At 40.4% G+C, this 16,721-nt stretch overlaps 2 protein-coding genes across 2 annotated transcripts in view; both read left to right on the top strand.

Annotated features, from left to right (window-relative positions):
• LOC135219690 (protein-L-isoaspartate O-methyltransferase domain-containing protein 1-like) overlaps positions 1–16,721 on the top strand; it is a 221,826-nt gene that overhangs the window by 80,527 nt on the left and 124,578 nt on the right. The window lies entirely within an intron of this gene.
• On the top strand, positions 347–15,870 carry LOC135219689 (transcription factor Sp6-like). The gene is made up of 3 exons (XM_064256648.1): positions 347–634; positions 8,294–8,413; positions 8,691–15,870. Exons 1-3 carry the CDS (start codon positions 440–442, stop codon positions 8,811–8,813), a joined length of 438 nt encoding a protein of 145 aa, XP_064112718.1. The 5' UTR covers positions 347–439; the 3' UTR covers positions 8,814–15,870.

Here is a 16,721-nt window from a genome sequence, read left to right as displayed (position 1 = left end):
TATATATGTGTGTGTGTGTATGTATGTATATATATTATATATATATATATATATATAATATATATATATAATATGATATATGATATATATATATATATATATATATAGAATGTATGTATATATATATATATATATGATATATATATATGTATATATACCTATGTATATAATATATATATATCTATATATCTATATAGATATATATATATATATATATATATATATATATATATATGTATATATATATGCTACATACTACATACATACGGCATCTCCCCGGTTATTGGTGGAGGTTCCGTTCTCAGCAGGGAGCTGATAACCGAAAACTGTGTAGTAAATGGGTATGGCAATGAGATGTGGAAAAGTCTAACGACATTTTTCTAACTTTTTTTCTTTCTTTCTAGATTCCAAGAGGGTAAAAAGAAAATTTCTTTATAAAATGGTACCACAAGAAGGGGACAGAGATGGAGGAAAGCAGAAAAAAATGTACATTTGCCACATTCCTGGTTGCAACAAGCAGTATAGAAGGACGTCACATTTGAGGGCGCATCTAAGATGGCACTCAGGAGACCGGTCTTATGTTTGCTCTTGGCTGTCTTGCAACAAGAGCTTTACTAGAAGTGATGAGCTGAGTGTATGTACATTTCTCTAATAAAGGGATTTTGACGGATGAATAATCTATTTCTGGGCAAGGACCTGTGTCGCCCAGTGAAAATAGGTTCCTTTGATACTATTTCTAGGTATAAATATTGCTATTCATACCAGAGAAAAAGAGAAACAATAGTGCCAAGATAAATGGCTCGCTCACCTTTTAATAAAAGGTGTCAGTATAGATAAAGAGCGAGTGGATACCACTACCAGAGGTCCCCTGCCATTTAGCTTCTTCCTCCGCCAAAACCTCAACTACAGAGGAACCGAACTAAAGCCTCGCTACCCTCTACTACTACACTGAGTGCCTCTGACGTCATTCCTGAAGATAGCACCCAAGCTTGGGCCAAGCAGGGTGAGGAATACAAAATATGAGGGTGGGATTTCACTGGGCGACATAGGTCCTTGCCCAGAAATAGATTTTTCCTTCGTCAAAATCCCTTTTCTGGGCTCAGCCTGTGTCGCTCCGTGAAATAGTGCCAGAGAATTGGCTCCACCAAGCTTGGAAGACTGCACAAAACATTGAAATAGCAGGTAAAATAAACACAAGTAAAGTTAGTTGGTATAATGTACAACTTAAAGATACAAAATGGTGCAAAAGTACATGAAAGGTAAAACCATACGTTTTAACCCCCTTAAAGCTACTTAGATTAACAATCTTAAAGCTACTTAATGGTAAACATGTACGCTACAGAAACAAATAAGTTGACAATTATACAAAACAAGCGAGGGAACTGAGCCCTAATGCAAAGCAAACAATGTATGAACAACTACATCCAAGGCAATATGTACAATAGAGGCGACCTAGCTAAGCAAGGGTGCAAGTGAGGCAGGTAGAAGAGAAGGCTACAGAGAAAGGTTGGTAAGTATATTAAGCAGTGTCAGGGGAAACTGTGTTTCCAGCTGCCACTGCTGAAAATTTAAGGGCTTCTAAGGACTTCAAGTAGTGGCGCTTAAAAACTGTCGGAGATTTCCAGCCTGTGTATTTCTTAAGATCGTCAAAATTCATGTGTTGAAAATAGTTGATGGATGTGGCAACTGCCCTCACATCATGAGCCCGTGGAAAGGATTCCGGGTTGGCTTGCTTAATAAAGTACAGAATTTGTTGTCTGATACCTTTTAAGGAGATTGTACCACCCTTTTCCCTGATGAATAATGGACCTGAAGATCTTAAGGTCGTCCTACTCAGGTAAGCTCTTATTAAGGAGTTGACAGGACATAGGGACTTGTCCTGTGGAAGTGGTAGGATTTTCCATGGGGCCCACCTATCTTGTGGGTCTTCATTTTTGGCCAAAAATTGACGATCTGGAGAGAGAAGCACTTCTCCTGAGGGAAGGAATTCAATGTAGCCTGGTTCCCTCGAAAGAGCCGACAGTTCTGAAATTCTAGCTCCTGACGCTAAACTTAGCAAGAATAAAGTTTTTCTCAGGAGGCTATATAATCACATGATTCATTATCTATTTCTGAGGCCAACTTAAGAACGTCATTCAAAAACCAAGAAACTGACTTAGGTCTCTCGGAGGGTCTAAGTCTAGCACAAGCTTTCGGTATAGAGGAAAAGTAAGAATCTGTTAGATCTATACCAAAACCAAACTGGAAGATATTTTCAAGAGCCGATTTGGTAGTAGTAATTGTGCTTGCTGCAAGACCTTTCTCGAACAATGTTCTGAAGAAGGATATGGCCAAATTCGTGGTCATAATCTGTGTGTTTGAGCCCTTAAGAAACATAGCCAGTTTCTTAACGGCCGAGTCATATTGACGTAAGGTGGACTCCCTTTTATCTGACTCCAAAAATGTAATATTTTGGGGATCAATGTTAGCGTTCCTGTGAGCTGCAAACTTCATGAAATCCATAAAGTTAGGGCTTTCTGAATCCTTGAGGAAGCGGACACAGTCCTTGTTTGCACTAACTGGGTCAGTTTGGGATTGGGAATCTGTAGGGGCCGGAGTCCCAATTCTAGAAGTAGTGGGAACCAATTGCTTTTGGGCCAATTGGGAGCTACTAGAGCCACACGGCCTTTGAACGACCTGAGTTTGTTCAGGACTTTCAGAAGAAGATTCACTGGGGGAAACAGATAAATCTTTTCCCACACATTCCAATCTAGGGCCATAGCGTCCGTGGCATAAGCCAGAGGGTCCAGGTTGGGTGCCACATAGCAAGGGAGTCTGTGATTCGACTCTGTGGCGAAGAGATCTACCTGAAGCCCCGGGACTTTTTGACAGATCCATTTGAATGACTCCTTGTCGAGGGTCCACTCCGATTCTAGCGGGACGGAGCGGGACAGAGCATCTGCTACCACGTTCCTTACCCCCGCTAAATGGGTGGCTGACAGGTGCCATGTGTTCCCGTCCGCTAGAGAAAATATGGCTATTAGGACATGATTCAGGTGACTTGATTTGGATCCGCCCCTGTTTATGCAGTGGACTACTACTGCGCTGTCTAGGACCAGCTTGACATGAGATTTCTTGTGTGGACGAAGCCTTTTCAGAGTAAGAAACACTGCCATGGCTTCCAGTACATTGATATGTAGCTGGCGGAATGGTAGGGACCAGGTTCACTGGACCTTTTTATACTGCGAGTACCCTCCCCACCTGCTTAGTGAAGCGTCCGTATGGATCACTAATGATGGTGGGGGAAATTGAAGGGGTACTGCCCTTGATAGGTTCTTTACCTCCGTCCATGGGCGGAGACGTTTCCGTAAGATCGCCGGGATAGAGGCTAGCTTGTCCCAGGAACTGCGGTTTGCTCTTGAACACCAGACCCTGTTTATATCCTTCAGTCTGGCTTTTAGAAGAATGTCCGTGACTGAGGCAAATTGGAGTGAGCCTAAGATCCTCTCCTGGCTCCTCCGAGAGGTTTGACGTTGCTTGAGAAATTGCCTTGTGGACTTGGCTATTTCTTTCCTTTTCGACGGCGGGATTGACAGAGTATGCGAACCCAAGTCCCATTGTAGACCTAACCACTGGAATTGAGATTCCGGTGTTAGTCTGGACTTGGTTTTGTTTATTTGAAACCCTAAGTGTTCCAGGAATTTGATTACTTTGACGGTTGCCTTCTGGCATTCCTTGGGGGTCTTTGCCCATATGAGCCAATCGTCCAGATAAGCCACTAACATTATTCCTTGAGTTCTCAACTCTTGGACGACTGCTTCCGCCAGTTTCGTAAATATCCTGGGGGTGATGTTGAGCCCGAATGGCATTACCTTGAAGGAATAAGCTCTGTTTCCTAGCTTGAAGCCTAGGAACGGGCGGAAGTGTCTGGCTATTGGAACATGATAGTAGGCATCTGTAAGATCTATAGAGGTTGTGACGGCCCCACGGGGAAGTAAGGTCCGTACCTGCGAAACGGTCATCATCCTGAACTTGTTGCAAGGAATGAATAAGTTTAGATGGGACAAGTCTAGGATGATTCTTCGTTTTCCTGACTCTTTCTTTGGCACGCTGAACAAGCGTCCTTGAAATTTTAAGTTCTTGACCCTTGATACTACTCCTTTGAGAAGAAGATCCTGGGTATACTCTATTAATTCCGCTGTTGGTTTTTGGTAGAAATTGTTGGGTGGAGGAGGGCCTTCTAGCCAGCTCCAACCCAGACCTTTGGTCACTATGCTCTGAGCCCAAGGGCTGAACCCCCACCGTTGGCGGAAGAGGTACAGCCTCCCTCCTACCTTGGGACTCTCACTGTTGGTTTGCCGAGGGGCGACCTCCACGTGCTCCCCGGAAACCTCTGCCCCTGTTGGTGGCCCTGCTGGATCCTCTTTGGCGAGAGGCACCCCTGGCCCGACTGCCTCTGGCACTATTAAACGGCTGAAAGGACTGGGCCTCAAAAGCCACGTTATAGGCCGGCGAGACAGCGAAGGAGGTTGATGGCTGGGGCTGTTGGGGTGGTTGTGTCAAAAGCACATACTGTTGTTGCGGATGTGCTTTTGACGAGGAGTGTTGTGGTACCTGAGGTACCTGCACTGCCTGAACCAGAGCCTGTTGTGGAGCCTGGAAGGACTGGAACTTCCTAGGCGTCTTCTTCAATCTGGGGTTGGGTACAGAGGATTCAGTCTTCCGTTTGGTCACAAGACCCCACCTGACCTTCAGGCTCTGATTGACCTAGGAGGCTTCATGCAGAACCTCAGCCACTACCGGACCAGGGAAGAGGTCTGTCCCCCAAATGGAGGAAGCGATAAGCCTATTTGGTTCATGGTGGATTGTGGCCTCCGCCAGAACATGCTTCCTGCAGTTCCTCCTCACGACAACAAAGTCGTAGAAGTCGCACTGCATTGTATGCAGAAGCGACTTTGCCATGACTTTAAACAACAGCTCTTGTTCGTAAACAAGAGCCGTCATCTCCGCCATCGTCAAGGAGGTAAGCGACCTACTAAGTCTAGTCCGGGCGTCATACTCCATCTGGATTAACAACTCGTACAGTCTGGGGAGCCTCTCGCTGAATAGCATTGTGGCGCAGTCTGGTTTTAACTTTCCTACAGTGAAGGTGGGTGGTGCACCTTCAAAGTAGTTCTCTGATCCGGGGATCAGAAGAGAGGTCGGCTCTGTTTCCTGGAGCTGGGGCATAGGCTCATCCTTCAGAGCTGCCTGGTAAGTTGCTTCCACTACCTTAAAGGTAAGTGGGAGCGGAGTGCCTTCCACCGTGGTGAAGATGGTGAAAGGGCTTTTGAAGGCGGTGAGGCGAGTGTTCTCGCACTCCCACTCATCCAAACTCCTTAGCCAAGCCTGCTGCGCCTGTTCACGAGGGAGGATAACAGTCTCCTTCGGGACTTTATCCTCTCTCATCATGGCTGCGTCTGTTAGCCGGACGTAGCCCATAAATGGAGGTTGAAGGTCCTTGGGGTAGAACTCGAAGTCCTCAAGCCTCCGAGTTCCAATGCCTTCGATTGAGAGCATACCTTCCACAAAGGGAGTGTATGCTGCGATCCTCCAAGGGTTGTTAGGCTTGAAGGTAGGGGGTTTTGACGAGTCCGGCATGACGGAAGGTAAAACTACTTGACTGGACTGCGAATGTCCTGCCGTAATCGAGTCCCGAATGCCCGTCATAGCATTCTCTTGGGCTGTCATCCTCTCCGCCAGGGATTGGGTCGACTAACCCGAGGCCTCAACCGAGCTTGACAGCTGGGAGAACATTTCCTGGAACCTAGCGTTCACCAGGTTCCCGACAATGTCTCCCACCTTCTCCAGAATGTTGGAGGAGAAAGCTTCGGGGTCGAAGGAGGGGGCCTGAGCCTTCTCCTTCCGAGACCTGTGTTTAGGGGATTTCGAAGACGAAGAAGACGCTACCTTCGTCTTATCCGCCCCGGGATGGTGAACCGAGGGCTTAGGGATAGAGGAAGGGGCCGACTTCTTCGGCAAGGACTTCGACACAGGCTTAAAGCCTGTAGAGTACTTTACTTTGGGGATCACGGAGGAAGTTTTGGGTCGAACCGACCTTTGCTTCTCCGTGAAGCCCCGGAAAGAGGTAGAAGTGGAAGGAACAGGGGAAGGAGAAGGAGAAGGACTCAAGGAAAGCCCTTGAGCCCCTACAGAACCTGCCTCAACTACACCCTTACCGTTGCCCATGACGTCCACAGTCATGGGCTCTAGGTCTAAATTGAGGGCCGCAACGTCTCCTGCGACGTCCTCAGCAATATCCCCTTCTGCCGGGAGCGAAACCATGGCCTGGATATCCGCGATGAGGGGGGCAGCAACTTGGGGGTCCACAACTGACCCCTTCTTGGCTCCTGGAAAAATCAGGTCCGCCATGTCCTGGACCAGGATATACGGACGTCCTTTGGGAGAATTCCTCCCAAAACCTCCAACCCAGGCCTTCAGGGAGACCAGTGCTGCTGTCCTCGTCGCTTCCAAGCCCTGTAAGAAGGGTTAGAGTTAGCAATTGAGGCAAAACGACTGGGGTCGTATATGTATTAGAACAATTCCAAATATAAATATGCACATAGATGAGCAAAAATAATAATATGAATGGACCCAATGTGTCATTAGTGGCGGAGCAATGAGACTTACTTCAGTGGAGGCTTCATCAACCAAGGCGTAGCACGGGAGGCAGCCTTCGTGGTGCCACACTAGGTAGTCCTCCACTCGTACGGCGCACCCGGCGTGGGAGCGGCAGACCTCATGTCCGCACGGGTCCTGTAGGACTGCATTGCAGCCGGTTTCTTGACAACAAATGACCTGTAAGTCAAAGGATACATGAGTATTGTTGACAACCTCCGGGGAGGTTCTAGATCTAAAAAGTATAAGTATCAGTAGGCGCCGGAGTGGCGCCCACGAATAAGGCATATATATATAATATATACACATGTAGTAACACGTATCTATATTACACAAGAGTATAGCTAGCGCCAGAGTGGTTCCGGTGAGCAAGCACAGTAATACATCGGTACATGAAACTGCATATGGTTATAGCATAAAGGGTCATTGTACTAAGGTAACTGCCGCACTGTCACACATAGCTCCGAGTTCTGAAAGGTAAAAATTTTTGCTGTCACGTATAGAGAGGGGAGAAGGCTTCTAGGTCAACTCCGCCGTGGGGCCAGAGTAAGGCTGTCAGAACGTAGCTGAAGGTATACCCGTGCCACCAGTAACATGCAAAACTCAGAGAGCAGTAGCGTGACTGTGAAACTGATACCCATGGAGTGAGTGGAACTCCAGACCCTATACAAGATGGTTGTGTCTGTATACTATGATAGGATAAAAGGAATACCAGCTGTACAGGAGTACCGTGGATGTATTCCACCATAAGGCCGAGGCCTATATGGCTATCCCATTCTCAAAGTCAGGTCCGGTGATGGCCGGAACTGAAACCGCCGGAGCGGAGAGAATGGTGAGTATCGGGGGGGGGGGGATGCAGAAGCTTGAGCCATCTTGAAAGATAAATCCAAAATAACGAAGCAAAAAACACAGCACAAAAGAAAGAAGCGTGTGTCAGCGACGATGCTATCAAAAGGAATGTCGTCAGAGGCGCCTCGCTCACTGAAGTAGTAGAGGGTAGCTGGGCTTTAGTTTGGCTCCTCTGTAGTTGAGGTTTTGGCGGAGGAAGAAGCTAAATGGCAGGGGACCTCTGGTAGTGGTATCCACTCGCTCTTTATCTGTACCGACAACTTTTATTAAAAGGTGAGCAAGCCATTTATCTTGGCACTATTGTTTCTCTTTTTCTCTGGTATGAATAGCAATATTTATACCTAGAAATAGTATCAAAGGAACCTATTTTCACGGAGCGACACAGGCTGAGCCCAGAAATTAAAATCCTTTGGCTCTTATTGCAGTGTTCATGATGTAGTTTTGTTATTGGTGTGATTCTTAAGAAATGAAAAGAGAACAGAAAACAGCACAAGAAGGTATGGGCTCTGCAAATTATTCAATACCATGAACTTTTACCGTTTAAATTTAATTAGGCTCTGAATGCTCTTATTCTAGCCAGTTTACAATCAGCTGTTCCCACTTAAAGATCTCAGAGATAACTGAATTAAAAGATCTCAGAGATAACTGAATTTTCTCAAACTAAATTGTCTTTGGAATAAAGTTACCACTGGATGATGGTACATTAGATAGATGTCTACAACAAGATAGTTTTGACAGTCAATAAGTTAGCATCACTACCTTGTTTCAACCAATTTAATCATTTACAACCAACTGCCTAATTTTTCAGCGTCATGAGCGGACTCATTCAAGAGAGAAGAAGTTCCACTGTCCAGTCTGTCAAAGGGGTTTTCATCGAACTGATCATCTTTCAAAACATGTCAAGACTCACAGCAAACAAAATAGACTGGTGAGTAATTTGGACATTTACAAAATGTGAGTGAGTCATATGTTTTTCAGAGGAGGTTTTGGGATAGGTTATGGAGGATTGCTTCTTTTCATTTTTGGAAAATTCCATTGGAAAACATTTTGCAGTAAATCCAACCCTTTCTTGTTTGGTTCCTTGTGTTAAGTACTTAACAGATTACGTAATAGGTTTTAAACAGTTCTTGTTTACTATAAATGAAGCCCTGTGAAAAAACACAAAATGTTGTGGCAATGACTTACTGTAACTGACTCCCTTTCAGAGTCATCCCAATGCCCCACATTCATCAGACAGCTGTAACTCTTCAGATGCAGACGAGATACTCCTCATCACCTCGGACCAAAGTGGTGACCCCCTCTACATCTCAACAGATGATGTCTTCTGAGGCAACATTACTTGGAAGCAGCAGCCTTAATAATCATAATGATTTAGTACAAGTTGAAAATGTCATGAAATTACTTGCTATCATTCATCTTCTGCAAATGAACATTTCCATGTCAAGATTTATTTAGTGTGCACTTTGTTTATTTATAATACCGTATAGTGATGGTAGAGATATGATGCCAAAGTTTTTTACTAACAAGTAAATGTGTACAAATTTTAATAATAAAAGTCAAACTGGAACTAATGACACTTTATTTGCTAAGAAATGGATACACTAATATGTAGTTAAAAAGGTAATGATCATTAATAATTTTGCCAAAAATTTTTGAAGTATTTGAATAAAGTGGTTATTTAAAAATTTTAAATTTGTATGCTATTTTTCTATAATAATTTCTTAATCATAAAGAATTTTTAGGTATTTTTTATATCCATAATTTGTTCTGAATTTGCAAGCAAATTTATTTGCTCAATGAGTGTTCACTTTGCTATAAATTTACAGTTTTGTCTGTTGTTTTCTATTCAAGAAGGCAAAACGTTATTGTTCATATGCAAAACAAACCTGGGTCTTAGCCTTAGAATAAATCTTCTGCTGCCAGCTGGAAAACAGTAAAAAAAAAACAATAAGAATTGTTTATGCAAGGAGTTGGTGGCATCTGTAATCTGCCATGGAGATAAGGTAGAGGGAGGCCAACGACCCAACTTCAACCGCATGACATACAAGTTTTTCTTCTACTGCCTTTCAGAGAGGATGTCTCTTTCACTCTCTCCTCCCTAAAGCTGGATTTTTACCTTTGCCCGTGTTTTCGTGATTTGGTTTTTAAAATGCAATTCCAAAACCTAGCTAAAAGTTCTCGTAAGCCTCAAATGAAATGTCCTGGTGTAGGAGGGAAATATCCAACACTTGCTTTTGACATTTTTATTTTTCAATAATTTATATGTTCTTGAAATGAACATTATCCTGTGCTCATCTAACACTGACAGTAGTTTGAAGGCTGCTTAAACACATGCATCATGCACATACACATTGACATAAGACAACAAGAAAAAGATATTTGAGAGAGAGAGAGGGAACAAAAGGAAGTGCATACTCTACCATAACGCAATGAGTATGTGGAAGTGTATACAGGCACAAATGTGCAGACTGAAAAATATTTGTGACTCACCATTACTTTAGTAAGTACAACAATGTACTGCAGTAAATGTTTGTCAGTAAAGAAAGAGGGGTTTGGGGTGTACAGAAAGTATATAGTAGTTTACCTTACCATGAGGTGTACTACATGTGTTTATGCACAGGCAAGCTAGGCTTACACATCTCCTCAGATAACAGTCATTTACATAACTAATTAAAATTAGACAAACTTTTAGATTTCTGTTACTTAACCCTTTAACGCTGATTGGACGTATTAAACATCGATAAAAATTGTCTGTCGGGTGCCGATTTAACATATGGTACGTCGATATAAAAAAAGTTTTTTTAAAATTCGTGGAAAAATAGTTATAGGCCTACTAGGGGAAAACTTTTGAATCATGCGCCTTGGGGGATGCTGGGAGCTCACGGATCAAGGCGTTGTTTTGTTACAATCGTTGCCCAGGCGCGCAAGCGCGAATTTCTTTCTTCCCGCACTAAAAAGCATCAGCGACACATCTCAGAAATTATTTCGTAACTTTGACATAATTTTTGCACCATTTTATATTAGCCGTTACATGGAGTATTATATATGAAAATTTGCACAATTTCATTTAGGATACAACCAAAAACAACTCATGGTTGTAGCTTTTATCACTTTTGAAATATTTTCATATAAATAACGATAAGTGCTAAAATTTCAACCTTTGGTCAACTTTGACTCACCGAAATGGTCGAAAAATGCAATTGTTAGCTAAAACTCTTATATTCTAGTAATATTCAATCATTTACCTTCATTTTGCAACAAATTGGAAGTCTCTATCACAATATTTCGATTTATGGTGAATTTATGAAAAAAACTTTTTCCTTACCTCCGTGTGGTATCTCTCCCGAAAAAAATCATAAATTTTTTCGTCCGATTGTCATAATGTTTGCACCATTTTAAATTAGCTGTTACATAAAGTATTATGTAATGGAAATTTGCGCAATTTCATGTAGAATACAACAAAAAACAACCCATGGTTATAGCTTTTATCAGTTTTGAAATATTTTCATATAAATAACAATAAGTGCCAAAATATCAACCTTCGGTCAAATTTGACTCGACCAAAATGGTCAAAAAACGCTATTGTAAACTAAAACTCTTCCATTCTAGTAATATTCAATTATTTACCTTTATTTTGCAACAATTTGGAAGTCTCTAGCACAATATTTCGATTTATGGTGAATTTATTTAAAAAAAAAAACATTTTCCTTACGTCCGCGCGGTAACACTTTCGAAAAAAATCAGAAATTTTTTCGTCCGATTGTCGTGACATTTGCACCATTTTAAATTAGCCGTTATATAAAGTTTTATATATGAAAATGTGCACAATTTCATGTAGAATGCAATTAAAAACAACCCATGTTGTAGCTTTTATCAGTTTTGAAATATTTTCATATAAATAACGATAAGTGCCAAAATTTCAACTTTCGGTCAACTTTAACTCGACCCAAATGGTAAAAAAACGCAATTTTAAGCTAAAACTATTACATTCTAGTAATATTCAATCATTTACCTTTATTTTTCAACAAATTGGAAGTCTCTAGCACAATATTTTGATTTATGGTGAATTTATGAAATAAACTTTTTCCTTGCGTCCGCGTGGTAACTGTCGAAAATATAATACATTTTTTCGTCCGATTGTCGTAATGTTTGCACCATTTTAAATTAGCCGTTACATAAAGTTTTATATTGGAAAATATGTGCAATTTCATGTAGAATACAACAAAAAACAACCCATGGTTGTAGCTTTTATCAGTTTTGAAATATTTTCATATAAATAACGATAAATACAAAAAATTCGTCCTTTGGTCAACTTTAACTCAACCGAAATGGTCGAAAACTGCAATTGTAAGCTACAACAGTTACAGTCTAGTAATATTCAATCAATTACCTTCATTTTGCAACAAACGGGAAGTCTCTAGCACAATATTTTGATTTATGGTGAATTTTTGAAGACAGCTTTTTTTTACGTACGCGCATTACGAATTCATGCATCATTTTGTGATAATATTTTCTCTGAGTTGCCTTGATCGTTTTACAATGTGTTATATACTGAAATGATTACAATTTAGTGTACAATACAACGAAAAAAATTAACTCGGTAGCTTTAACCGTTTTGCTCAGTGCGATTTGTATACAATTATATATGAATTTTTTTTTTTGCTCTTTCATATATTCAAATGATAATGATATTTTTTTCATTTCTGATGGTCGCATACTAAACTTCAGGCAATAACAAAAAAAGGAGCCAAAAACGAACTCTTAATCTTGAAAACTAAGCATGCTGTGATTCTTTGAAAAAAAAAAAATTTTCGCTTCATCGCTCACACGCGAATGCCGCCGGCATACAGGAGACAATTTTTAAAATACCGCTTCGGTGTTTAACAGTTAACTTTCAGTATGCTTTTTTTTATTCATTTTGTTATTCATTTTGTTAGATTCAGTGTCACCGTCAGTTATCCAATGGAGGCATGGGAAGTGGAGGGGAGTGAGATGGGGAGGACCACATACTGCGGATCACAGAGTAGTTTACACACATACACAGGGCTAGGCTGAAAGAATTGGCTGATTGGCAGTTAGGACATACAGTAGGTCTTTTTGCCCACTTAACAGAATAATGAAAAACATTGTTCTGGATAGGCAATAGCCTTATGATTTTAGCATTTTTTATTAGAAACAAGCATTCTCTTTTTACTTTCACTTTCTTTTGATAAATCTCAATTTGGTGGTACAGTAGTCAGAAGAAAATGTGCTGGTTGCTTGAGAGTTCCTGTTGTTTAAATACCAGATACATGGGAGTTTACTTAACTTTTTTGGCTTCCATATTCATTTCATATTACTTAATACTTAAGGGTCTGGTATTAGTTAGTCAATTATCATTTCACCTTTTGTATTTTGGTCATCATAGGCATGTTTTCTAAGGATGCAACTTCTGGCATCATTGCTTCATCCAATGTGCTCATTTAGATCCCCTCCAATGATAACTCTTTCATGTGCTTCAGTCTATTCCATTTCCTTATTAAAATTCATCTAGTAACAATCTTTCTCCTTTACATCTTTGTTCATTGTGCATGATCTATTCATTCTTCCTACATTTAATGTTCCAAATCTTGAGAGGTGAGCTTGATCTGGTAGCCCTTGCAAGGCCACAGTTGTGGCAGTTGAGCTGCAGGTCACTACTTGGTGATGTCTCAGCAGTTCTTACACTTATTGAACAATCTCATAGCATAATATCTTTTAGCAGATGGTTAACAGGTAGATGCCTTTCCTGACTCCAACACTCCCTTTCACAGACTTGGGAAAGATAAAAAATGTAATCATTACTAGAACAACAGTGCAAACTACAAACAACAAACTTTGGAAAGAGTCCAATTCCAGAGGCAAAATTCTCTTACATACTTATGCCCCTATAATTCACTTCCTTGTGCAAGTATGCCTCATTAACTTTTATGTATTTGGGACCATTTTCAATAAAAACAAGAGATTCTAGAACTGTTTTATGGAAAAGGTTTACCACCATTATCACCTGCACCATTGTGTGATGCAAAGTGCCACTGAATTTTGGCCACCATGTCTTTCCTTTGCTTTTGCTTCCATAAATCTGTGTTCATCTCCAGTCTCTTATTTCATTTTTCTCATCCATGTAGGTCTGGTTCTTTCAACTCTTCTGATCCCCAGAGGACCCCGACTGAAATGTACACCATTCTTCATCTCTTATCATGAATCATTTGCTTATGAAACCTCTGTAATAATCGTTATGATATAATTTCTCATAATATCCTGACATGTAATTTTTAACATTGCCAGTTGTAGATCCACAGCAGGTGGTAAAAGCTAAACTAACAGGTTTATGAGTGCTTCAGTGGAGAGTAGGTGTGCAGACATGTACCTGCTGTTCCCTCATCCCAAGTCTTCCAAGTTTCCTGAGGGTGAAGACCTTTATCTCACCCCATCAGAATTACTTTGTTGGAAGAGGAGGGAAAACAGCTGCTTCCTTCAGTAGGACTCCTTATCAAGAAACTTGACTTGGAAGCAGTGTGGGCCTAGGATAAAACTTTGTGGCACAGGGACCTGAACTCAGCACTGCCAAAGATTCTGAAGACTGGTGTAGAAGAAAGTACTCCCACAGTTATCACAAATGGTGCCAAGATTCCTGCTGAAGTCCCGTCCCTCTTCCTGGATAACGCTATGTTGATTGCCATTTGTGCACATACAAACGACAAGATGAAGTTTTAGCCCAAGAAGTTCGAGGACGAGATCAGCAACACCTTTTGGGATCTTGATCTCCTGGAGTTGAAGGCCTTCCTTGGAATCCTGATTATGTCTGGCATTAAGGACAACCATCTTCTAGTGGTGATGTAGTCACAAGTCCATGACACCCCCATCCACAGGAAAACCATGTCTGAATGTTGATTTTCTTTTATTTTTAGGGCCCTTTGGTTCAACAATTCTGCCACCAGACTGGAGCAAATGAAAACAGATTAGGTTGCTCATATTCAAGCCCTATGGGATTCAGTGATAGGGCACTGCTATATCCAATAAACCAGTGAAATAAATTTGTAAAAAAATTTTGCATTGAGAGTAATCTGAATTTTTTCCCTAGTACTATACCTTTATTTAGGGACATTGTAATTACTTCCTATACCATAGCCTTCAAGCCTGTGTTTTATTTCCCGTTGGTGCTTTCATAGCTCCTTGGGACAAAATATCTATTTCTGGGACAAAAGTCTTTTCTCACTTAATTTTAGTTATTTTATTCAAGAAGCAGTTAAATTTTGTTAAAATGGCTCTTCTTAATTACGTCTGCTAAGGAGGTTATGTTTTGCATTTTATATGTTATACCATCAAATCTTATCTTTAATATCAAAACACCCTTTGTAAATGTAGGAATACTCCATGGCTCATTGTGTACAAATCTCAAGATTTGTCATTTTCCAATTTTCTGGGCAAGGACAGCATAACTTTTTGGCATTTCTAATATGTAAAAGGGCGGATACAATTCACATTTTCTCTTTATTGCTTCACTTCCTATTTTGATACATATTTTTTGTTAGAGAAGAATCCATCCTTAGGGATGTTGCTTTATCTGGATAATGTTTTCTTTGGTGATGCCGCTAAGTTGTTCAGCTCTTTTGATGTAACACTGTTATTTTCCTTTGAAATACACTGAAAGTTGCAAAACACAGTCTATCTGGTGATGCTGTCGTTAACTCTGCTCGCTTCCTCTTTTAGTTTTACAGTGGACCCCCATATTCGCGTTCTCCAGATTCGCGGACTCACACATTCGCGGATTTCTATCGGGAATGTTTCCCCGCATTATTCGCGGAAAATTAGCTTATTCGCGGTATTTTTCTATGAGAAATATTGACAAAATCTTGTTTTTTTTTATCAATTTCATCATAAAATGCTCTTTTTGTGATAAAACTATTAAAAAGCCAAGTATAAACATTTTTAGTGGGTTTTTCTTGAGTTTCAACTAACAAAATAGGCTGTTTTCAGTGTTTTTATAGGGGTTTCAATATTCACGGGGGGTCTGGTACGCATCCCCAACGAATACGGGGGGACCACTGTATATGAAGCTGCTTTGAAAGAGACAGCTGTAAGTCGACCTCTTGATGTTGAAGCCCTTGATTCCATGTGGTCATCTGTAATGGATCTCAAAAGCATGGATAGCCAATCACTATATTTTTTATGCTGTTTCTTTAAATAATTTGCAAACACTTCACTATCAACGTTAATAGATTGGTCAGTGAATTTTTCCATGTTTGGAAGTCATAATATTTTGAGGTAATGCATCTTCATGGAATTGCAAAATATTTAATTTTATGGTTCAGATATTACTGTACATTATGAAACAAAATATTTATTATTTTAATAAAAACTCATCGCCTCAAGTTGTTATTTTACCAAAGGAAACCTGAAATTTTAATATATTGTGTACATGTCTAAACTGGGATTGTTCCAATACAATATACAAACCCTTGGTCTTTTATGATAGGGATTAGTCTAAACTGAGATTGTTCCAATACAATATACAAACCCTCGGTCCTTTATGATAGGAATTACTTAAGGTGAAGCCTGGACATGGCCGCTGAACTTTCAAACAAGATGGTTCGGTAGTTAACTACTGGTCCGGTAGTTGTAAGTTCCTCCCAACCAGATGTAAACATTCTAATTTGCTTTCAGCCGTCGTCTAGACAGTTGTTTTCACTCCTGCTCTGCCAGACTGTTTTTGCTGTGCTTTCATTCTACCGTCATGGTGGCATTTTATTCTTTTTGTTGTATGTGTGTGTGTGTGTGCAGTTCTCCCCCGCTCTTACATGCTAATAGGTTCTAGAACCTACCGCGGAAATGCAAAATCCACAAAAATGCAAAAATCCCCTCTAAAAATGCTTATAACTGCCAAATATCCAGTATCCCTTAAACTAAAATGCTTATAACTGTCTTTTAACATTTCACTGCTTAATTTGATAGTTCTCACATAAATACTCCTTCAATTATCATATCAAACAATTTAATATAATTTCAAGCAAAAATACAACCCAAAACCTCCTAAAATATCTTAGATTAGTATCCTTTTACAACTGTTACTCCTAGGTATATATGCCCCCTAAACTGCTTATGACAATGATTTACTCATTTTAGAATATTTATATTAATCATGTAAACAGCAAAATATAAAAAAAAACATTTGATACAAATTGGATAAATCTTTAATATAAATCAAATAATTCTGT

This window comes from Macrobrachium nipponense, chromosome 1 (genome assembly GCF_015104395.2).
Source record: "Macrobrachium nipponense isolate FS-2020 chromosome 1, ASM1510439v2, whole genome shotgun sequence".
NCBI classification, from domain to species: domain Eukaryota; kingdom Metazoa; phylum Arthropoda; class Malacostraca; order Decapoda; family Palaemonidae; genus Macrobrachium; species Macrobrachium nipponense.
Note: the sequence above shows the minus strand (reverse complement) of the source record. Positions and strands in the feature narration are given on the sequence as shown.